The sequence below is a fragment of the Takifugu flavidus genome, chromosome 10, assembly GCF_003711565.1.
Source record: "Takifugu flavidus isolate HTHZ2018 chromosome 10, ASM371156v2, whole genome shotgun sequence".
NCBI lineage: Eukaryota > Metazoa > Chordata > Actinopteri > Tetraodontiformes > Tetraodontidae > Takifugu > Takifugu flavidus.
Genome location: NC_079529.1, coordinates 10,727,318 through 10,750,886, shown reverse-complemented (window position 1 = coordinate 10,750,886; position 23,569 = coordinate 10,727,318). Strand labels below are relative to the sequence as shown.

The 23,569-nt window shown below is 44.6% G+C and overlaps 4 protein-coding genes and 1 long non-coding RNA gene across 7 annotated transcripts in view; 2 read left to right on the top strand and 3 right to left on the bottom strand.

The window, feature by feature from the left end:
- nt5c3a (5'-nucleotidase, cytosolic IIIA) overlaps positions 1-5,059 on the bottom strand; it is a 6,665-nt gene extending 1,606 nt beyond the window's left edge. The window contains exons 1-6 of one of the 3 annotated variants that reach the window (XM_057044534.1): positions 4,873-5,059; positions 899-997; positions 719-788; positions 468-600; positions 301-390; positions 47-209 (exon numbers count right to left, since the gene is read on the bottom strand). In XM_057044534.1, the coding sequence (XP_056900514.1) occupies positions 47-209; positions 301-390; positions 468-600; positions 719-788; positions 899-997; positions 4,873-5,010 (693 nt within the window). In that variant the 5' untranslated portion in view covers positions 5,011-5,059. Of the gene's footprint in view, positions 1-46; positions 210-300; positions 391-467; positions 601-718; positions 789-898; positions 998-1,186; positions 1,338-1,455; positions 1,511-4,872 lie in introns of those variants that run through there. The other 2 variants (XM_057044535.1, XM_057044536.1) reach the window with 2 other exon arrangements.
- tmod4 (tropomodulin 4 (muscle)) overlaps positions 1-23,569 on the top strand; it is a 291,784-nt gene that overhangs the window by 57,948 nt on the left and 210,267 nt on the right. The gene's annotated exons all lie outside the window — the stretch shown is intronic.
- On the bottom strand, positions 5,512-7,997 carry dctn3 (dynactin 3 (p22)). Its single transcript, XM_057044542.1, has 7 exons — positions 7,709-7,997; positions 6,988-7,072; positions 6,666-6,752; positions 6,485-6,568; positions 6,316-6,374; positions 6,179-6,238; positions 5,512-5,997 (listed from the first exon to the last, which is right to left on the bottom strand). The coding sequence occupies exons 1-7, from the start codon at positions 7,808-7,810 to the stop codon at positions 5,911-5,913; spliced, it is 564 nt and encodes a 187-aa protein (XP_056900522.1). The 5' UTR covers positions 7,811-7,997; the 3' UTR covers positions 5,512-5,910.
- On the top strand, positions 7,975-22,532 carry atg5 (ATG5 autophagy related 5 homolog (S. cerevisiae)). The gene is made up of 8 exons (XM_057044538.1): positions 7,975-8,176; positions 8,574-8,758; positions 9,251-9,378; positions 9,992-10,070; positions 10,337-10,499; positions 11,450-11,544; positions 16,008-16,125; positions 21,300-22,532. The coding sequence occupies exons 2-8, from the start codon at positions 8,651-8,653 to the stop codon at positions 21,434-21,436; spliced, it is 828 nt and encodes a 275-aa protein (XP_056900518.1). The 5' UTR covers positions 7,975-8,176; positions 8,574-8,650; the 3' UTR covers positions 21,437-22,532.
- LOC130532164 (uncharacterized) lies at positions 17,930-20,035 on the bottom strand. The gene is made up of 2 exons (XR_008952269.1): positions 19,742-20,035; positions 17,930-19,090 (listed from the first exon to the last, which is right to left on the bottom strand). It is a non-coding gene; the product is annotated as an uncharacterized LOC130532164 (long non-coding RNA).

Genomic DNA, 23,569 nt, shown 5'->3' with positions numbered 1-23,569 from the left:
TATGTGAGTCTGAGCTCGCCGAAGAGACCCGGGCGTGTGGACTCACATTGTCATCAAAGTCCATGAAGTTGGAGACCACCTTGATGTTGGAGTGGTAGACTCCAGCCTGGTGGATGATCTCCTCCAACACGTCACCCAAACCAGCCGAGAAGATGAAGACGGGCACGTTGTACTTCTGCAAGCGGTCGAAAAACTGCTCGTACCCGTCCCTAACACACACAACACACACATGCAGACCACAAGTAACTCCTCCATCCACAAGGCCCCAGATCTCCCTGCAGATTCTGGGGTGTCTCGTACCTGAGGGCAGCATCGGATTCTCTCACCACCTCTGCTAGTTTGTCCTTTTCTAGTCGCTGCTCCACCAGTAGCGTGTGGGAATTATAATACCTGCAGACAAACACACGGTTGGAGCTGAAGCCACAAACACCGCTGCCTACACCTGCTGGAGGCGGAACCGGCCTTACCACTCGACCATGAAGGGGTACTTCTCCTCCATGGTGAGGTGAGGGTCGATCTCGATGGGATAATACTTGTTTTTCAGCTGCAGCAGCTTCTGTCTGCACTCCTCTGTCACCAGCTTGCAATTATCAATGATATCTGTGTAAAACAGGATGGCATCACCTTCCACAAACAGCAGTTCAGCGTCCTGACAGCTAGAAATCTCACTAAGGCAATAAAAAAAGAAATAATTCTGAGGAAACTATGTCATACTCACTGTGACACGTTGGACAACGCTTTCCATTGACAGCGAACTTGCTTAAGGTCATGTCAAAGTCTGTGATAATCTGGAAGGCAGCAAAGAACATGTTTGAAATGGCTCATATCCGGGGTCCGGGCGCAGCGGATCTCCGCACCAGCAGGGGCGCTGTTTCACCTCCTGGCAGCCCTGGTGTACCTGCAGTTTGGAGGCTCCTCCTTTGATGAGATCACAGATGATCTGCTCCACCCGCTCGGGGTCCCTCATGTGGACCGTCGTCTTCTCGAACTGAGGCATCTGAAGTGAGCAGGACAAGGAAATGAAGGCAATACATTCAAAGTTTTTAGTGTGCAGCTTTCAAAGACAAAAAAATAGGAAATAGGGCCGGAGGTTCACTACAATGTAAACAAACTTAAAAGAACCCGCCGTTCTCCAGGTCATAGACTTGGAAGTTTGTTTTTACAGTATTTCTATTTATGAACAAACCTGTCCAGTATCAGGAGAGAAGAATCAGCTGTTGACTTGTTACCTGTCAAAGGTTCCGGAGTCATGAACAAAGAATAACACAGCTGATTTCAAGTTCATAACTCCAGCAGCTTGGTACTGGATTCATATTTGAGCTCCAAATATAAAGAGGATGACATAACCACAGGAACTCAGCCCACTAAATACACACACACACGCACACACACACAACACACACACACACACACACACACACACACACACACACACACACACACACACACACTTACCGTGGTCTGTTGTCTCAGCTCTAACAAGAGTGAGGAAAAGATTGTTTGGCTACAGAGCGCTTATATATTCACAGAGAGGGGGCGGGGCCCCAGATACTGTAGGTTACAGATGGCCCCGCCTTTAGCCTGTGCAGTTCACGTGCACAGCAATCAGCTGACCCATTTCAACACACACACACACACACACATACACGCGCACACGCACGCACGAGTATAAATAAGATGATTAATGGGGACAAAGCAGAAAAGGTGATCTGGCCTTATTCCAGAGGGGTGACCTTTGACCTTTGTGGAACAGAATCCTTTAAAATCAATCGGGGATGAGAGGACTCACTGCCGCGCTCCAAAATGCTGAACGTGCACATTTTTAACACATTTGCCCTGCACACACATACATGTGTACGCAGTGAATAGCTTGAAACCGTACAACAGGTCAGGGGTCAAGGGTCAGCGTCGCACACATGCACATGGATCCACAGCTGAATGTGTGTTTTCTGTTGGCGCACGGGTGTACGCACGAGTGTAAACAAGTCAGGTAGACTCAAACACCTTTACAGTTAGGTCTGAGTGAGGCTTTTTTTAATGTACACACCCTAACCCTAACACACACACACACACAACACACACACACACACACACACACACACACAATCCTTGTTTCCTGTGATACTGACACACTTCTTTTTATCTACAGGTTTATTGTATTTGGTCAACACTCTGCTATCACAATGACCTTCACTCAGGTTCAACTACAAGTAATTAAACAACAAGTTAAACAACAGTGACACGTCAGCCCGATTCAAGAGAACGTGGCTGCGCGGCAGGTTGGCCGCCCATGATGTACTCTGGAACCCGAGACAGCCGTGTGTTTCCTCCTACACATAGCGAAACCCCTAAGAAACTAGGTCAACGCTCTCTGGTTACAACGCGACAGAGACACTTTTAAATGCGATGATCCACAGACAGCTGAGTGCTTCCAGCTTTACCCACAGAATGCAAAAGGAGGAGACAATCATCAGCGCCGAGCGTCGGACCAAGAGGAGTCTGCGTCATGGCAACATTGGAAAAACGAACCGTATTTGTGGACAGTTAGGTCCCTCGGAAGCATGAGGATGTCACTGAGGATGGGCTGTTTCTGTTAGCTAACTGATCCAACTGACCTGCAGGACATGAGATCCACTATCAGTTATTTAACTGCTCCAACTGTTCAGTGGAGCTTTATCAGCTCTTCATCCACTGACATTTAAAGGAATGTGTCCATCTGTTTAGCTGCTGTTAGCTACAGATTTACTGACACATTTCTTATTGGTAAAATGCCAAATTCTTATCATTGCCGCCCCAACCCTCCTCTGTAGACGTCGGAGTTCACAGTGATGAAAGACAAAAATGACTACAGTACCAGCGTTATCACATGGTAACAAACCGCCACCTCTAATAATATGTTGTGGTGTGTTATCATGTGGTAACACACCACAACATATTATTAGAGGAACAAGAACCGACATAAGGCTTTAGAGGTTCTGGAGAAGATGACCTGATGATCTGTTGTAAATGCTAAAGGTGAAAGATGAAGCAATTTTTCTATCAAGTTTCTGCACCAGCGCCCTGTGCCCCCACTCACACTAGGAAGGACTTTGGCTGTCATGGTGGCAGCCATCTGGCTTTAAGATAAAGACCGCTCTGCTGGTTTCAGATCCCAAACCTTTCTACAGACACTATACCTCCCTCTTGTGGTCACCACAGGAATGACAGGCTCCACGAGTAGTTCTGAAAAGAACACGATGTTCAGCTGAAACCTTTCCTCTTGCTCCCATTTTACCACAACATATAAGCAGCCGTTTGCTCCACTGAGAATTAATGAATTACTGAATCACGTTAAAAATTAGGAAGGATTTTAGACCATTCGAATGAGCCATTAGTGCTTCATTAACACACAAATGACAAAGGGCAGTTTAAAGATGATAAAAAGCAGAAATATAACATTTTAATTGATTGAACAAGTAGAATTATTTTGTATCAAAACGACCATCAAAATACTATGTAGCAAGGTTATTTATCATTTTACTTTGTTTTTTGGAACTGTTGAGCTCCAGGTCTCAGAGGGGTGTAGAAAGAACATGCAAATACTCAACAGGCATTCAAAAAAAACACGTTTGTGTTGTTCCACAACCCTGGTTTAGGTATGTGTTGGGCTCCACACCTTATCTGCATCGACGATTCCTTTTTTTCCTCATGATCCATTATCAGATTTTATCTACAACACTGCACAAAGTCAAGTTCTAGCTGAAGCTGCTGCAACAGGGTAAAAGTCCTCAGCTCTGATGCTGAATGTTTATTTCTTATTGCAATAATCAAGTTAAACAGCTACTTATCATCTGCACAGAACTGTCGGATAAACAAGAGATACAGCTGCTCGTTAATGCAGAGACACATTTATGGTTACTATATATCAAATATAAAATCTGAGGGCTCTGATATCTACTGTCTGTTTAAATATTTACTGTTCACAAAATAACATTCTTCACTGTAACAATCTATAAACCTGCACATAAACAGCAAATCCACCAACACCTGACTGTGGCGTCACAGTCTTACCAATAAAGGGTGCATCATTTACATTAATAATAATCAAAACAACACAGGCACAATGTATCTTCTTTCTTTGACATGTGGCCTTATTTCTTTGACATGTCTCTGTCTGGAATGTTGCTTTGATTCCGGTCGGGCATATTTGAAAGATGACTAAAATGGGCCGAATTGCAGTTTGGGCCCCAGAGTTGTTGTTTTCTGCACGGCACTATCAACGAAAGCCATAATTTTAATTTTAATTTTTCAGCCATAATTTTATTGTTACGGTTTCCAAGGAGCATCCATGTCAAAATGAATCTGCAGTCTACGTTTTCAGGTGACACACGGCGGCGTGGATGATGACCTCTAAACGCGGCTCTTATTGGCGCCGGCCCAAACCGCCACTACAGTCAGAACCACAAGTACTTCCTGGTCTGATTTTCAAAATATAAGAATGCAGACGGCGCGATGTCCTCCGTGTGACGCATAAGATGAAACGCTATGTGTCTGTAATAATTCATTTAAACCTTATCTTTGGAAAGAAACAGCTGAAACATTTAATTTACTTCAATCAAGAAGAGATGGTCGGCGCTATTATGTCTATTAGTAACGAGTAAATTGGGATTATAAAAAAGACTCCGATTAACAGTATGCTCATCTGACAGCATACCATATAAATATATATATCCAAAGATACAGAGCAAGTTAAGAGATTATTTTATTGTTAAATAGCAAGTCAAGGTTTAAATGTCTAGTATTGTGAAAGTACTTTTAATTTGAAGGTAAATCACACTTGCTTCCTGTTTCCGCTTTCTTTCTCGTTAAACCAGCGTGTCTGCTTTGACTTACCATCTGTATAATCCTGGTTTTCTTTCCAGCTCGTTTCTTCTTGGCCACGATATACTGGGCCAGCACGACTCCCCCGAACAGGGCACAGACACTGGCGCTCGCCGCGGCTCCGACCTTCACCACGGCCGTCTTGTCCATGACTACCGGCCGCTGCTTCCGCCTCCTCGCAGATCCGCCCCGCCCTCCCTCAACAAGCGTCTCCTGGCGCTCGCACGCAGCCAAAGATCCTAGCCTCCTTTAGACCACTCACTCGTTTCTGGTTTGGTGCACCCTCTGCTAGCTGACAGCAACATGTCGAGAGGTGTTTGTGTTTCTGAAGGAAATACTACATTAAAAGCAATTAATGCAACATACGGTGTCATCAAAGATTAAAATAATGTAAACGTAGCCAGGCTTGATAGTAGTGGTACCTGGCATGTATTGATTTCAACAAGGCAAGCTCTCAACTTTTAATTATTTACTAATCATTAAAGAAGGCATTTATCCAAATTCAGCAATGCATTTAAACAATAAAAATGGCATGTTTGCACTGTTGATTGTATTTATGGCGTTTGTTTAATAAATGCACTATACACTAATGAGGTTGGATTTACAGGTCTTAAATGTTTTAGGCTGATGGTCAAGAGAGTAAAGACAATATTCAGAGAAAAGTATTCATATTTATTACGAAGCAGTCATGCCGTATAATACATGACAACACATAAAATACAGTACACAGGAAATAATAATGGTGATAATTTAGGGTTTCAAAAATGATATCAAGAGACAACAATGGGGTAAATCAGTACGATGGTGGTAAGTTTATGTTTATAACGACTGATGAAGACTCATGAATTCCTCAGACTGGAACAGTATCCACAGACTATAGACATAGAACGCGTCTATAGTCTGGAACCTCTAACATCTGCTGACGAAATGACAGAAATTAAAAAGAAATTGACATGTGCACCTTTTCTGCCTTCATTAAACATGAACTACTGTTTGGATTTAAGGCTCCCACTGCTGTGCACTTGTCTTCATGAGGGCTGTCAATCATCATTACTCCACTGGCCGAATGCCTTTGGCTTCTTCTATCTTCCTCAGGGACTGATCCCACTGTGTGAACTGCTTGGACAGCAGGAACATCTGAAAAGCAGAGGTCACGGGTCAGTGGGTTGAACTCTGACAGCAACACATGTGATTTCATGTCAATTCAATCCGAGGAGACGCATAAAGATGTTTCCCCTTTGCAGAGAAACATAAAAGAGCACGGATTAAAGATGTAATGATGAGAATGGCTGCCATCCTGTGGATCAAAGCCACGTACCATTTTGTTGTACTCCTCAAAAAGCTTCTTCACTTCCTGGGACTGAGCCTCCATTTGGTCCTATGAAGGAAAGACACAGCGGAGTCAGGACAACATAAAAGGATTAAATATTAAAGAAAACGGAGAGAGACAACCACCTGTTGTCTGACGTGAATCTGTGATAGGCGCTGCAGCTTGGTGGCATGTTCAGGAACATCTGTGCGCATCAGACACATAGCTGATAAAGACTAGTCTACATCACCTTCTAAACACTGTAAATGACGCCAGGATTTGCGTTGCTTCAATCTCCCCTTTGCTAAATCTAACCTCGGATGTAGCTGCTGTCCAGCAGCGGCTGCATGTTGCTAATCTGCTCCAGCAAAGCAGCGTGGGAAAAAAGGAAGGCCTCCTCTGTGCAGAGAAACACAATATATAAACTGGTGTTCTACAAAATACAAGTTTTACACAGACATCTGCTGTTTGCCTCCAGGTCCTTCCTGGTTCTTACCGGCCAGGATGAACTCTAACTTCATAGCATCAGGTAAAGTGATGTGGTCTGTGAACTGGGGGTCCAAATACTTCAACAAGTCCTCAACTGCACGACAACCCCAACAACAGCAAAGAATCAACAAACACGGTCAGTGGTTAATAATACAAACGTAACACACTGAGCTATAAATGAGCACTTGCGGCACCATTTGCTAGAAATCTTTTAAATAGTCATTAAATAAGGACTGTATTGAGACAATTACAGCATTCATAAATCTTTGAAATGAATAAATAAAATATGCCTTTTGTTAGCCAGGACTGTTACAATTAATTTGACTCACTCTTCTTGTGCAGGATCTTCACTCGTTCCCGCTTGTTGCCTGTATTGATCAGACCTGCCTGAATCTTGGCCAAAGATTCAGCACACTGGCAATAAACATTCATAAAGTACACAAGTGAGAATGACACTTTACTATTCTGACAACATTTGATAATTAGTCATTATATAAATGGGAGGTTTACTCTAGTATTTCAGTTTCATTTTTAAAAAATCACATAGAGTTCTAGTTTAGTAATGAAGCAGATTAAACATTAGGAAATATCAGTGAACAAAGTGGCTTCACTTTATTTAGCCTGAAGATAAAAGTGTTCCCGAATCATATGATGCTTTATATGAGAGGCCACATTGTTTTAACAAGGTTTTAAACATCTGCCACACAATTCGGATTTTAAGGCTGCGTGAGTGCATTTAAATAAGCAAATAGAGAGAAAAGTAAATTCCAGAAAACAATAAGAATATTTCAGTGCATTAACAATACATACAAATACAACCGCCCATATGTAGAAAGCAGGTACACATGATTGATTGTAATTGTATTGATGATGAGTTAACACTTTGGGTTCTGATACATACATGTCTTTAGGGTCATTGACTAGCTGTTACATGTATATCTATAGATGTTTATCATTCAAAGGGCGTTCACTCATTGCTAACTCAGCTAAGCTAACAGCGGCCTAGATTCTTTACTAAAGTCGCTGCAGAACACATTATTCTCAACCTACCTTGATGGGTTTTGCGCTCTTACTCCTTTTCTCGCCGTAGATGCGATTCTCCAAAACCTGAAGACGCATCTCCAGGCTGTCCATCTCCAATTGTCTGTCCATTCTTCAGGTTTGTGGATATAAATGATTCAAGCGGCTCATACTCTTACGCAGTTTGTGAGCAGCGTCGCATTTCGATGACGTTGGTCGATGGCGTCAGTCACAAGTTAAAAAACCTTCTGTGATACTGTTTAATTATACCAGTGCTCGTAATACTGCGCGTTGGTGACGACTCGTTTACTTCACTAAGTTTGGAAAGAGTGTTTGGTTTATTCGTTATTGCAATTAACCAGTCGTAGCCGACGCTAGAGGGCGCTGCTTTGTGATGAAAGCGCTTTTCAGCTGTTTTCCGGTGACAGCAGGGGAATGACAACACCGACAGTTACGGCCCTACCACCTTTCAGGCCGACTCTACAGTATCGACCAACAGTAAGGCTTTTTTCCCACTCATCTTAACATACAATACATGTCTGTTTGCGGACACAAAGGACAGGAACCAAGACGAAAACACATGTAACGTAAACAGTTATTCAGTATGGTCTCACTAGCTAAAAGTTAGCTCGAACTAGCTTTCAAGCTAGCCAGGATGGACACAACACCTGCGTTGTTTGCCAGGTTAGAAGTTAGTTTGCAAAGTGAACGAAGGGTATGTGCCTTCTAGTGAGCTATAACTTAGTAACAACACCCCTGTCTCGTTATAAACAACACAACTGAATGGCTTAATGCTACTCAAATGAGTTAAAGTGATAATGTAGCTGTGCTTGGCTTCTTTACGGATTGCGGGGGTTGTGTTTAAAGTTTGGGTCTGTGTTGTGCTGTGATGCAGGAAGCCACCTGCCAATCATCGCCCTGGTCTGTGTTTTCCGAGCTGGTTCTTTATGTGCCACTGGTTGCAAGCGCAGCATGGCAGATGACAAGGATGTGTTGAGAGATGTTTGGTTCGGCCGGATCCCCACCTGTTTCACCCTCAACCAGGACGAGGTCACCGAGAGAGAGGCCGAGCCTTACTATGTAAGTGCATTTGATTTGGCTCTCAAGGTAGATGCTGGAAGATAGAAAATCTACATATATCGGCTATAGAATGTCTGATACATTCAGTTGAGAATATTAAATGAGTCCAAAGCTGTAAGAACCTCTGTTCCAGCTTCATGGAGAGGCAGTTACATTACATTCATGTTTCATAGCAGTTTTGTTGTCTTATTCTTTCAAATGCAAAATGTTTTTGTGTCCACCTACATGTGGCCATTATCCCTGGGAATGATTTTGTTGCACAGATTGAACTTTTGCTTTACTCTTTAAGTAACACTTCCTCACAGAGGGAATAAAAATGCATTATTGCAATGGATATTGTACCTTGCAATTGTATTATCTCATAATCACTAATCTTATCAAGTTCCCCATCAGCCAAACCCTGAGCAAGACTCACTTCTCTAGTATAATAAAATGATTGTTGTCCGTGTTCTTACATGCTCAAATATTGCCTGAGCTCTGCCTTTTTTATAGCTGTTGCTCCCGAGGGTGAGCTACCTGACTCTGGTTACAGACAAGGTGAAGAAACACTTCCTCAAAGTGATGAAGGCGGACGATGTGGAGGAGATGTGGTTTGAGTATGAAGGGACGCCGCTGAAATGGTAAGAAAGGATTGTTATCTAAGCTGATATTTCCAGTTCTCCCAGCAGAAAAGACTGGGCACATGAGTGTGTTGGCCCAGAAATGATACAGAATCGGAGTCCATTCTTACAGTAATGTTTTCAGAATGTTTCTAAAATGCTTGTAGAAGTGTTCACATATTTGTTTAACAGCTTATTTGTATTGGATTTCCAGGAATGTATTTAGAAACTAAATAATTGCCCTTTTAACAGGAAATTAGATTAGTGCTGCGAGATGTTGACTGTTAGCTAAAACTTCCACTTTTCTGTACTCATATCTTTCTTTGAATATAGAGTGCTTAATGTGCCTCACACCTGTCAAATGTTCACACCCACACTCAGAACCACAGCAGAAAATCAGTCCATGCCAGGACATTTCCAGCCTGTAGAGAATTTCATTTTATTCATTTGATTAACGAGTCTAATGAATTAGTTATGAGGGTGCGGGTACAAATGTCGGCCACAAGGTGGCACTAACAGCGTAGCGAAGCAGCCCTGCGCCACTTTTAAAAAAAAAAAAAAAAATCAAAGTAAATCCAAACATTAGTTTTCGATTATTGTTTAATAATTAGATGGATTTGATTAATCTTCTCAGGCACTATCCAATTGGAGTCCTGTTTGACTTTCATGCGTCCAACACTGTATTACCATGGAGCATCACAGTGCACTTTAAGGTGAGAGTTTGTGTCTGTGCACTATCCAAATGACTTTGTTTCCCAGGTAAATGTTATATTTAGTCCTTTCTTATGCCCTCTGTATTAAAATGTAACTTTGTAAGTGAAAATCTGATTAAATTTTACATGAATGATTTAATTAATGTAGTTTCACAGGGTGTAATTTATATCAGTAACAGCTATCATGAAATTATTAACAATTCTATGGCCTTTATTGGCAAATATAATGTAGCTGCACATAAAGAAAATGATGGCGTCTGTATCAGAATTTTCCAGATCGTGACCTGCTCCACTGTCCGTCCAGCTCTGTGGTGGAGGCTCACTTCATGTCCTGCATCAAGGAGGCAGATGCCCTAAAGCACAAGGGCCAAGTCATCAATGACATGCAGAAGAAAGACCACAAACAGCTGTGGATGGGCCTGCAGAACGGTGGGCCTCACACATGTACAGATGGAGAGATAGTAGGATTTACCCATTCAGCAACAAAATGGTTTTATTTACATCCTGATTTTTCCTGCATCCATCTAAAATATTCCAGGAACAAAATACATTACAAGACAAATGAATGTTTTGTTATTAAGTTGAATTTATAGTTGTATTTTCATAGAATTATCAAAACTGCGGCCGTTTTTTTATGTTTTAACATTTGAAGACAAACCCCAAAACAACCACAAGCACCTCTCTTAGAGTTTCCTGTAAGAGAGGTGCTGTAGTAACTGGAGTAACTGGTGCATCTAAAAAGGGTTTTCTGTCCATTTCTGAAAGGAAACTGACAATAGTAGTAGACCAAAGTTACTCATGAAAATGACAGATGAAACCTTTTTAACCCCAAACCTTCAAATCAGAACAAAAAAAGAGAGATAAACAGGGTGGCCTCACAACTTAATTCAGGAGAGAGAAAACATGTGAAAGTGAGAGCAGAGGGAGTTGGAGGGCTTGAAAGTAACACATGCTGCTTAGGTGTCCTCTCAATTTGACTGAACACTCTCCATTTAAACCTCTCCGGTGGTGAGTTACACATGCTCAGGCGCCTCTTAAATGATTCCTTCCACCCACCTTCTTTCCTGGCTGGAGTCCAGAGCAACCAAACAGGCAACAATAACCCGCTGGCCAGTATATCCATGTTGACCAGTAGGACAATGCTGAGCACTCACTGGGACACACAACATTTGTCCCAACCTCATGGTTGTTACCAAACATACCCAATAACTAACTGACAGGTTGGGGCGTATGAAGGTTTAGAATTTGTGATAATCCTAGAATAATCTGGACTGTCCTTTTATTTAACTGTGACGGTTTTTGAAATCGTATGCGTTGGGCGGATTTGAAACAAAACAAAGGTTTTACAAATAGATTTTTCATGGTTTGTCTCGTCACAGATAAGTTTGACCAGTTCTGGGCCATGAACAGGAAGCTAATGGAATGTTCCACAGAGGAGGGAGGCTTTAGATACATCCCCTTCAGAATATACCAGGTAAGTCAGAAGCTGCATTTGGCCAACAGGCCAGTAGATGTTGCCAGACGGCTGCTGAACAGATCCGACTGGGCTGCCGGATGATGTGTTATCTGGGAAAACACCTCCTACGCTGACGCATCGTTACGGATCGTAACTTACCGTACTCTGCATGAGAAGCTTTAATAATTATCTGCAGCTGATGAGAAGAAGGCAATTATTCCCGATACTCCTGATCAGACATGGACCAGGAAACTTTGCTCTTCCTGACACCCACAAACATCTGCAAACTGTCTGAAATATTATATAAGTTTACACGTGATTATCTGGCCTTTAAAGGCAATCTAAGGCCTCGACCTGCGGCTCTCCTGGGTCTGAATGGAGGTGGGATGGTGGACGAGTCTCACGACTCTGTCCCGTCCAGTTTAGGCAGATAAGCGTTCTCTTTCAAGCCCAACTTTATCCTGACTCAGGTGCAGTTTCCCTTTCTACCAACAACAAAAAAGAAGAAAAAGGCTGAACAAGTGGCTGATTGTCACCTGGAAATCATTATCACGCTGTGATCCAGACGTCGGGGGAAAAGCACCACACTTGGAGTGAAATGTTTAAGGTTTCTCTCCAGAAAAGTGCGAAGAAGCACAGTGATGTCTTCCCCGTGCGCTCAGTCGTGACAAGCACGCCGCCAGCAGCTGTCTTTCCACTGAAGCTGGATTCTGGATTCAGTCTGTTCTGGAAAGCGTTTGGAAAACCGTCTGGATCTTTGCACCAAAAACATGTTGACGGTCTCCCGTGAGTCTGACACAGAAGTGAAGTATCAGAGGGCCTGTTAGGACAAGCACAGATCAACTCAAGGAAATGGAGGGAGAGAATGGAGTTGGCTCAAGCAGCAGGGCTAGAAGCACAGTGGTCCTCTTTCCTTCTACCTCTCACATCTTCAGGGCATTCTCAAGCAACCAAAGCATACTTGTGTTCAGTAGAAAAGCCTCTAAAGTGGCGGCCGCGAGGAGGAGCCTCCCTCTCAGACGCGCACTTGCTGCAGCTGTGAAAAACCATGTCGCTGCGGCGGCTCGAACGAACCCAAAATTTACTGTTTTGACGCAGGAGTAAAAGTTTCCACGCTCTTTTTTTTTTTTTTTGATGACAGTACGAACATCAAAGAATGTAAAAATATCATTCTGATTTCCAAAGATAGTAGAAAGGGCAACATTCCCTGAAATACGCAGATGGTTTTGGAGTGGTTTCCATCCTGCACACTGCTAAATATTTACATGGATGGGAGAGAATGGAAACTAAATCTGCTCAGTATCTTGAAAACACCCACTAATGGTTTTCTGCCTCGTCTTTAAACCACTTTCAAGGGTTTGGTTTCAACTCCAAAGCTCTCAACTGCATGAAAATGTTTTTTTATTACGATACAGGAAGTGAGTCTGGTTTTAGTGGACATGGTTTTTATCCAAAGAAGTCTCCCGTTCACCACCTGTTCATTATGTCAGGGAACGCCGCCGCTCAGAGACCAGGAGTGTCGTGGTGATATTATCATCAGACGCATCAGACAGTTCCAGACTGAACAGAAACACAGAGAACAAAGCTGTGTGGCGCTACACGCACACACACACACACACACACACGGTTGCTCAGAGTCCTTCAAAGCCCAATTGTGGTCTTTGGTGAAAATAACATGCTGTGTTTGATGCAGACAGAATTAATGACAACAGTCAGTCCAAATAACAGAGGGCTCATTTCCGTCTGGCCTCCTCATGTAGCTGAAGACACCTCGTGTGCGCGGGCGGCACATTTGTGTCTCCGTGTTTCCACTTTGCGTCCCTCAGTTTAGATAAAGCTAAATAATGTCTCTTACTTTTATGGTGCGTCTCAGCGTGTGCAGACGTCATGAGTTCACAAGTTCTATTCAAGTGTTTTTGTCTCTTGGGATGCTTTCCCTTTATCTCTGTTCTTTGAGCGCTGCCGTGCACGCCGCACCCTTTGCCTTGACTGGGGGCAGAACTTGTTTGGCTCCTTCAGCGACGCCGCGGCGTGATTCAAGGAGCCGGAGGGGCCCGACAGTCTAGCTGCACGGAAAGTGAAAATGACTACCCTGCATTTAGAGATGGCTTCCATTGTTGCTCTGCAGGTTTACCCCCCCCGACTCCCTCCATGACTCAGCCGCTGCTCAGAAACCCCCAATGCAGGATCCACTCACGTTTAGCATGTTCATTACCTTTCTGAGCTTGTGTAATAGCTCACTGAGACACGAGGGGGGGCGGTGAGTGTGCAGACAGTCACAGAAATGTTGACTTATCCCCCGTTGCCGTCGGCGTTCCTTCACAGTAATAGGTGCAGCTACTGCAGTTGCTCTGTTTGGTTCTCTAAGATGACCCCATCAGTCATACCTACTGGTCTTTTACTGGTTCTATCATGACGTGTTGGCTACCGCCGGTGTTGGGAGACAGAGGGTCTCTTAGATAAATAGATGTTAAATGAATGGATTTTTTCATTTGAGCTCCTAGTTAGGTTAAGTCAGTGGGTCGTTTTAGAGCCTCTGAATTGAAAACATCAAATTGAATGTGGTTGAACGCTCCTCTGTTGACCCGGTGGAGCTAAAAACATCTGATTTGCAGTGAACTATGGTAAAGTGCAACAACTGAACCTGCCTCCAACACCAGAGCAGTGAATAATGAAGGAGTGAGTGTTGGGTTTCTCCTCTCCGGTGTGTGTTTCAAGTCTGGATGAGAATGGAATTTTAATTTGGCGATGAAGTTCAGTGGAAATCCTTTCTCTCTGCCTTCTCATTGCATGGAAACCCAAACAGATGGATCCCTCTGCACTGTCTAACCACCCTTCATTGTTTTGCGATCAATTAGGCAGATTGAGTCTCCATCAACCAGGAGGCGTCTTGAGTTGCTCTTCCTCAGTGAGAGCGACTTATCTTTTTCCCCTCCATCATAATGACTTCTCGCTCTCATGTGCTGCTGTGCCAGCTTCAGTGTCAGGGCAGCTGAAAAGAAAGTGTCTCCATCCAGCCGATATCACACCCCTCTCCCCAAGGATCAGTAGCGCCTTCTTTGTTTGGAGGCCTGCTCAATTATTCAGGGTCAGCTTCTTGAAAATGCAATGAAGTCGCTGTCACTTAGCGCACTCTCTCCACCGGGGCTCCTGCTGGTGATCCTGCCTGAAACGCCACACTTCCTGTCAGTGACTCAGTCTTTCTGTAACCTGACCTCCAGGGTAGCGCCTCTGCCGCCGCCACCGTCTTGTTGCTTCGCGCCTGGCTCTGGTGTGTAGTTACCTCTCGGCTACCTGATCCTCGTCCTCGCCGGTTTCCTTTTCACAGCTCCATGATTAGAGCTCATTGTGTGTCAGACTCCCTGTTTGACAGCTCGGGTTTGACACCTCAGCTTGGGTATCAGCTCCAGTTGACCATCCAGCAGTGCTGCTGTGTAAAGCACGCACACGTAGTCCGAGACTCCATTTATCATGCTGCAGATGACCGGGGCTGGGCAGAGTCACCACATAAATGATGGAGGCAATGGAAGTTTGAAATGTTGTGTTGTTTGACTTGCAAACTGCAGGTACTCCACCTCTGGTGCCTGAACATGAACTCCATCCCTTTCTCGTGTCCCGGGACTCAATCATGAAGACGGGCGTTCACTTGCAAACTTCATTTGAAAGGCTAGAAAAGCTCCTGATATTTACAGAGAACATTAAAGCTGTGGTGACTCAGGATAGTTGTGCCTGTGCCAATACAGATTAGAATCAGTCTGAAGTTCACAAAAGGTCTACGACCAATCTGAGGATGGAGATTAGGTCTAAACACAGTGGCCAACTGGTTTCAATGTCTGTGAGGTGATTTCCCAAATTGTTTCCACTCTTCCCACTCTCGGAATCTTGTGGCTGCTGAGCAGAGCGGAACACTCATGAGCATGTTTGATGTGCACATCATGTTGTTTAGCTGTCCCATCAGGACGTTTTACTTTACATTTCCCACATTTAGTGCTCAGTCCTGTGCAGAACTAAGTGACCCCTCCTCTCTTGGTCATGCTGATGCTGTTTATACAATCTATGATTGTCAACGCCTTGGAAGAATGTGTCGCCAATGTGTGTATTTCTCCAATTACATTAAGACTTAACTTTGTGCAAACATTCTCATCCTGTTGCCTAACTGTTAAAAAAAGGGTTTATTTTCCTGGAAATCATCTTGTTTTTGATATTCTCTCAGATAACGTGATTGTTGGTCCGAGAAGTTGTTTCACCCAAGCCTGTACACGATGGCAGCCTGTGACGCGCACAGTTAATCTGATCAGTGAATTGCATCAGTGTCACATGTTACATCAGGCACATTCTGAGCAGCCGGCCTCATCAAAGCACTGAAACTAAACTAAATGTTCGCACTTGCTGCGCACTTCTAGGAAAATGGTGTGTTTTTCTCTGTTATTTTTAGTTGTGCCATTGTGAATGCTAACTTCCTACTCTCCATTTCATTTCAGACAATGATTGAGAGGCCGTTCATTCAAAAACTGTTTCGACCTGTCTCACCTGAAGGCACCGTGCACAGTCTGGGTGACCTGCTGAAGGAAGTGTACCCGGCTGCTTTGCCCAGCGATGGTACGTGTGCACACACAGGACCTGATGTTTTCCACAACCTGCCTCATAAATCCATTGTTATTAGCAGCTAATGCTGTCGGCAGTGCTGCCCCGTTACAACAGTTTCACATTATGACCCACATCTGTACACGACAGACATTTTATTATATGGTCGCTGCGCACGGCAACGTGCAATCATGATGGACGCTTGAGTTGCAGCTGTGGCAGAGGTGTGGCGACAATGAAAGGAGAGATGGAGCGTCTGAGCGGCAGTCTAAACACACACTGTCTGCAGTTGGGGAGAGAGGAAGTAGATAAGGAGACAATAGTGTTTCAGGACAGGACCCGCAGGAGACTCACCTGCACCCAGGAGACAGTACCATTAACGCCACTCCCTCTCCGGCCTCTGTCTGTCCTTCTGCCCGTCCCACATGTTCATTTTCTCACCCTCTCGTCTAAATATGTGATAATCGTGCAGCAGCCTCACAACACTCACACATGCAGCCTTTTCTCTCTGACAAACATCTGTACTGCGAGGACAATTAAAATATAGATATATTAGCCAGGAAATGGGGTATTTGATGCCCTGTGGAGTCTGAGATAATCCCCCCGGCAGATCATACATCAGGGGGAGATGTGCCATATCTTCTGTCTCGGTCCACACTTTAGTCTCTTCCTCTTGTCCTGTTGCTTCTCTGGCTCTGTGGTTTTCCTGATCTAAGAGTCTTTTCTGCCTGCTTTGATCCTCTATCGCTTTCTCAGGTGTAGCTTCCAACGTCGTCTTTGTCTGCTGCAGCCGTCTTTCATGTCCCTGACTTTAAATCGCAGCTTTGCTCTGCTCTCCTCCCTCTGGAGTCTGCCAGCCTGCCCGGCTGATCAAGGTGAAAGTGTTCCTTTTGTCTCCCTCTGTTTGTTTGGTGTCCCCTCTTCCTCTACTGCTAGATGTCTCCAGTGATATGAGGAGATTATGGCGGTGTGTTTGGATTAGAGCATCTGAGGCGCGTTTGCAGGGACCGAGGGGGTTGTGGTGCCTGTCGTGTTTGCAGGTAGTATTGTTCAAGCCTTCAGAGGATGGGGGGGACCCGAGGTGCTCCACTTCACTCTGATCTTTCGAACATCAAATGTGCTTCATACAAGCCCCCCCCCTCCTGTATTATGTCTGGGTAGGAGTGACGCTGACCTCGGTGGGACCCACAGAGGCAGCAAATTCACAGAGATGGTTTGAATTAAGAAGAAGGGGACTCCCAGAGGCGTCCATGAAAGGGTGAAACTGATTATTCTGCGTCTCTTACATGTTGCAACAAAGCAGCTGTTTGTCTGCTGTGACCTGAGTCTGTTTTTCTGAAGCAGGTGCATCATCGAACACGCAAAATCACAGTCACGCACCTTCGTGTCCTAACACAATTCTCATAAGGAAAGAGTTTTATTTTTATGCTCAAACGGAGCTGAACCCAAACAGCTCATGAAAAATGAAAAATTCTGGTCGTCTTTTATTGATTGCAGCTGTAAATAACCTAAGGAACCCCCCGCCCCCATCCTACACCCACCTCTACCCCTCCCTTTTCTTGGGGTTTCAGTGGCTGTTTTGATACAGCAGATAGTGGGCTATGGTTCATACACTATGTGTGCAGGCGTGTATGCGTGACTGAGGGGGAATTTAGAATGAGTCGAAGGCCTGTGTACCGTCTGCAGCCATTCTTGATTAAAGTCTCATCAGCTGAATCTTTTGCTTTCAAATTCTCTTTGTCCAATTTTCCCGTACATAGTCCGGATGTCTGTGAAGCAACACCAGCTTTATCTTTACAATCACACTTGGCTACAAAAATGGTTTTCAGTTGTTTATTGTAGGCTTGTTTTTATTAGTATAAGTATTGTAATCTGAAACTGTGGTGGAAGAGTTTGTAATAGATGTTTAGATTTAGATAGATTCTTCCCCATGACAACCAGGGTCTCCCGTCCAGGACTAATGTTCTTTGCATTGTGTTTAAGACTCGTGTCACCTGATTCCGTTATCATCAGCACACTTGTGAAGGGATTTCGAGGGAGCTGAATTGCCCAGCTTTGATCAGTCGATCATCAGCGGTGGCCGTTGGAGTAATTGGTAGCATCTTCCTGTCCCAGTTGGACTTCCCACATCGTCTTCCCCCTCGTCTGTGTTGTCCACCACTGAGTGGGTCATCCCTTTACAGCAGGTGGTGGGTCGGAGCAGACGCCAGTGCAACAGTCCGGCCATCTTTGGCTGCGAGGAGAACGCACCACTGTGGTCGTGCTAACGAGCGGGTGGCTTTGGTTGCTGCTGAAACATGTCATCTTGGCTGGATGTCGTTTACGATGCGACCACAGGGAGCGGGTCTTTGTGTATTTGAGACAAATTCGACATTTTCAGCCAGAAATTAACTGCTGTTTTTCATTGCTTTGGATTTATTGATATTTTTGAAAGCGTGGTTGGTCCCAGCAGCCCCCTTTGCTGTGGCATTTGAATTACACTGTGACTGTGTAAATAAGCTTTTTTGGGATCAGAAAGACTAACATCACTAACAAATAAGGGTTTAGCGAAAGCTGAGTATTTTTTAAATGTCTTAAGGTTTAGTCACACTTTGAAGCCAGGGAAAAAGAGTATTTACTGACAAACAAAGCAGTTAAGACATTGATATTACAATAAAGCCATGTTTAAGGATTTATGGCTCTCAGTAATAGACTCATTATTCAACACACCAGCATCACTTCATCCTTGAAAGCCTCATAATGGAGTTTTTGTGCCTCAGGCCCGTCTTTGCTTGTAAAGACCGTTCAGCAACAGAGCTTTGACGTTTCACAAGATCGAGCATTGCTTCAACTGGAGGAAAGAAAAACCCAGATTCTTCCTTCTTGTTGACTTTCATCATGACTAATCTGCTGACAGTTGTACCTGAGCCCAGCAGGAAGGTGAAGAAACGCGTTTCTCTGACGGACGGGGTCCTGACAAGCGTGTTTCACCCAGCAGCTTCTGTCAAACCAGTACAGCCATGTTCAAGGAGCAAAACTCACTTTTAAAAAGATGGTTCTGGGTGGGTGTGTGTGGGTGTGTGTATGACAGGCGTGGTCATTCTGTATTTTCCTATTTGTCATAGTGAGACTGGAAGCACACGCCCTCTCTGTCCATGTTTGTTTGTTTCAGCCCAGAAAAACAAAGTTTTTTCCTGCCCCTTCTCACATTTTCTCTTATCCATTTTTGAGGCTCACGTATAAAAGTGTTCACTCACAGTGAAATAATTCTTTCATTTTTGACGGACTGCAGTTTTAACCTTTTAAAAGTGAAAATCTACTGTCTGTCTGGTTCAGTTCCTTTCAGGTGTATGTTAGCACAGTTCTGCTGTAATATTACACAAGGCAGCTACAGGAAACCTTAAGGGTCAAAACACATAAAAAGCCAAATAACCGCATATCCACGAGGTCTCGCCCACAAGGGGGCACCACATGTAGAGTATCAGTATATTTTTCTTTCAATATTGTCCACATTGATGAGCAATGAGTTTTGTATAATTCCATTTTCACTCCATTTGTTTAACATTTAATGTTGGTAGTTACAGTAATAGCGACTACATTTTTGGTAACTTTAACCCCCCCCCCTCACCCATTTTTCATGCTGTGGCCTCACCTGTGATCATATCACTCATTAAATGATGGAAAACTGTGACTGGAGAGCCAGCAGCCTTCCTCTATCCTGATCTGCACATCTGAAATGCTCGGCATAAGCACATCTCTCTGTACGTCTTTGCCTCCGTCAATACATATTTGTCTCTGTAGAAGTCGCGTGCCCGCTACTGGCAGAGTGAGCAGGTGTGGGGAGGAGCCACGTCTCAGACCGTCAGTTAGTCTCTGTCTCAACCGTCCTCCTGATATTACGTGTACACACACGGTCTAAAATGTCATACCATTGGGTGTGTGTGTGTGTGTTTGTGATATGGGAAAAGGCCTATCAACTTGTTTCTCATGCACATGCAGGAAGGACATCTTTCAGACTTTTCTTGCAGCTCATTTCTTCACACCGCAGCATCTATGCTCTACAGCTCGATGGTTTTATTAAACCGACATTAATGCACTTTAACGAGCAGCCGGAACATATTTTCTGTTTTACAGTTGATCTAAACAGCTGTGTTTTCATGCCTAAATGCAAACATATTTGGTGTGAAAGAACGAAATCACTATTTAAATGGGTGAGTTTGTGGAAACAATTAGCCAGTGTCAGGAAATGGGATGTGTACAAACAAGTGAATGTGTCATTTTTCACCATTTTAAATAATACGTTTTTAAATTCAAAATGCAAAGTGGCAGAAAACTGTCAAAAATGGGAAAAAAAAGTTGTGTCTTTCTTTTATTAGTCTTTTAAATGTTTGAATATGCGAAGGAGAAACTGAAGCGAGCAGGCCCCGGACAATATACGGGCTACTTTTCCCACAATGCAACAGGTGACCCGCTCTTTCCTAAACCTCTGTGCTACCGAGTCTCCGGCAGGCAGCCTTAGTCTCGAACACAACATTGACTGTGCAGCTGCTCTGAGCACGGCTCTGGCTGCAGCAGCAGGTCGGTGCCAATGCTCCCGCTCTCGGTCTCTTGGTGGGGGGTGGCCAGAGAATCTCACAGTCCGAAAGTACTAACCGTCAGAGTGAAAGTTCAAAATTGTGATTGTGTCAACGGTGAGCGCAAAACAATCAACTGTCACTCCGGTGAGCTTCATCCCTGACGCCATCTCTGTGGTACGTGTGTGTGTGTGTGTGTGTGTGTGTGTGTGTGTGTGTGTGTGTGTGTGTGTGTGTGTGTGTGTGTGTGTGTGGGTGTGGGTGTGTGCGTGTGCGTGCGTGTGTGTGTGATGTGGTCTCTCTCACCTCAGCTCACTTCCTCTTTTCTCTGCCATCTTTGACAGTTCATCTGCTTTTTTTCTCCGCGATCTATTTTCTCTCATTGTCCCTTCATCCTTCCACTCCTCCGTTTTTTTCTGATTTATGTGGTATTTTAAAAGGCATCCTCCTCTCTTTGTTGTTGCCATGAAATAAACAAGAAGAATTCCAACTGACAACTGGATAACATGTATTTAAAAATGTTAGGGTGTTTTTAAAGAGACCGTCAGCCTACAAATGTCTGCCGTTTACTGTAAAATCACATTATAATGAAAAGGTGCGCTAACCCTCTTTAACAGGCTCTCCTTCTTCCTGCAGGTAAGCAGAAACACTTCCAGGTGGTGATCCACGGCATCGAGCCGCTGCTGGAGACGCCCCTGCAGTGGCTGAGTGAACACCTGAGTCACCCCGACAACTTCCTGCACATCTGTATCACCCCGGTCCCCTCTGACTGAGGCCACGCCCCCACGCTTGTCTTGCTCTCAGCCCCTGATCGTGGCCTCTGGACTCTATGGAGAAGGTGACGACCTGCCACTTCCGAGACGCTTGTTTATAGGACTGGAGGACTCCAGGCCTGTTTGGCTGAGCAGCGGAGCGTCCGTGGCTCCCCTCCCATCCTCTCCTGCTCGTCTGCTGCTCTGAACGAACCTCAGCGGGAGGAAACGTTGAGCAGTTTCCTGGTGTTCCCTCCTGCCATACATCTTTGTCCACGTCCGGCTCAAGTTCAAGTTTGTGGACGGGGAGGCGGGCTTGTCGAAGGTTAGGGAGAGACATCCTGCTGAAGTTGCCTTAGTTACCATCCTGTGTCATCTGCATGGAGACACACAACGTTTACACTGTGTCCAAAAGTCCAGATTGTGTTTCTGTATTAAAAGTCAGCTGGAACCAGAAGCAGCGGCTGAGGTGCGTCTCCAGGACGTCGGGGTTTGCACCACACGTCTGCTGCCACCCATGACGGGGTCCTCTGGAAAAAAGCAACTTAACAAGCTGACATGTTTGTCATCACCTGCCACTGTTCCTGAATTAGTAAAAAAAAAAGAATAAAGATTAAAAACATGGACGTTCATCAACTTGGTTTACTGTGAAAGCCAAAATAATCAACCTTCCAAACTCGGGTCGTTCCGATGGAGGTTTTACTGTTGGCCAGCGAACCAGCTGTTTACGAGACGAGGGTCAGAATATGTTTAATAACGGGCAGTAAATATTTCAGCCACGGTGCCACGCGGCCAAACCTTTCCTCTGTCAAACTCCAGTCTCTGTCGGCTGCCAGGCTCCAAAACTGGCATCTGGTTCTCTTTCATCAGGAGACAGACGTCACGTGATGAGCACGTGTGTCTGCAGGCTGTCAGGGCGCCACGTAAATGTGAAGCAACTAAACAAAAATGTGTATGACCCCCCCCCCCCCCCCCCAACGCTCATTATCAGCTTCTCAGGTCACACTCCTCTGTTGACACCAGATTATTCTTTTCTTTTATAAATCATCTTTTTTTACATCTGTTCTCATGATATACTTTCACACCTAACATCCAATAAAAGGTTGTTTTGTCAGAACTTTTCAGAGAATTCGTCATTCGGGAGTGATTCTGGCAGGAATATCGGAGAAATTAGGACGTCCGTCTCGTTTATTTCTGTATCTACGTGGGTTACCCTCTTGGTGGACTACACCATTTCTGAGCCGCTAATAAAGGATCAATATGAAGCCATGTGATGTTCTGTGACCTCCGACAGGCTTGTCAACGGTTCCCCCCCGGAGAGGATTAACAGAGAAGCTGTTGGGTGAAAGTGTTTGATGTGTTCGTGTTTTCAGACGGGACAAAACTCATCGTTTTCTCCTCTGGTGTCATCTTCTTACTTCAGCGGGTCCTAAAAAATGTCCCTTCTCTCCCGTTTTACTGCTGAGACTCAGCCGGCCTCCCTGGCTTCATCTCTCCTGGTTAATTATCTGTTGGCATTCCGCGCACTGCTAATGAGACCACTAAACTGTCCTGTCAGACAGCAGGCCTGCGGGCTGCTCTGTCACCGTGTGTGTGTGTGTGTGTGTGTGTGTGTGTGTGTGTGTGTGTGTGTGTGTGTGTGTGTGGTGTGTGTGTGTGTGTGTGTGTGTGTGTGTGTGTATGAGAGAAAGAGCGTGAGGAAGTCTGTCTTGCTGGAATTAAACTGCAGTGTGTGATTTGTGTGTTAATTACAGACATCATGTATACCCAGCCCCCACCCCACAGGTGTGTCTCTCTCTCTCTCTCTCTCTCTCTCTCTCTCTCTCTCTCTCTCTCTCTCTCATACACACACACACACACTGTCAGTCTGCTCCTAATTTCATGTGTGTGATGTCACATCATGTCATCCTGCCAGGATTTCTCACTACTGATGCTGCCGCCAAGCATGATGGGACGCCAGCTTTATGGTGTTGAGTCAGGACGAGTGGCTCAGTGTGGGGCGCCCTGATACGCGTGTGTGTGTGTCTGTCTGTGTGTCTGTCTGCTCTCAGACATCTGTCCCATTCCAATAATGTGCTGAGAAACTGGGATTTCCCTGAGTTACCGTCTGACCTGATTGCTGGTGAATCAGATCAACTATATGAATCATTTATT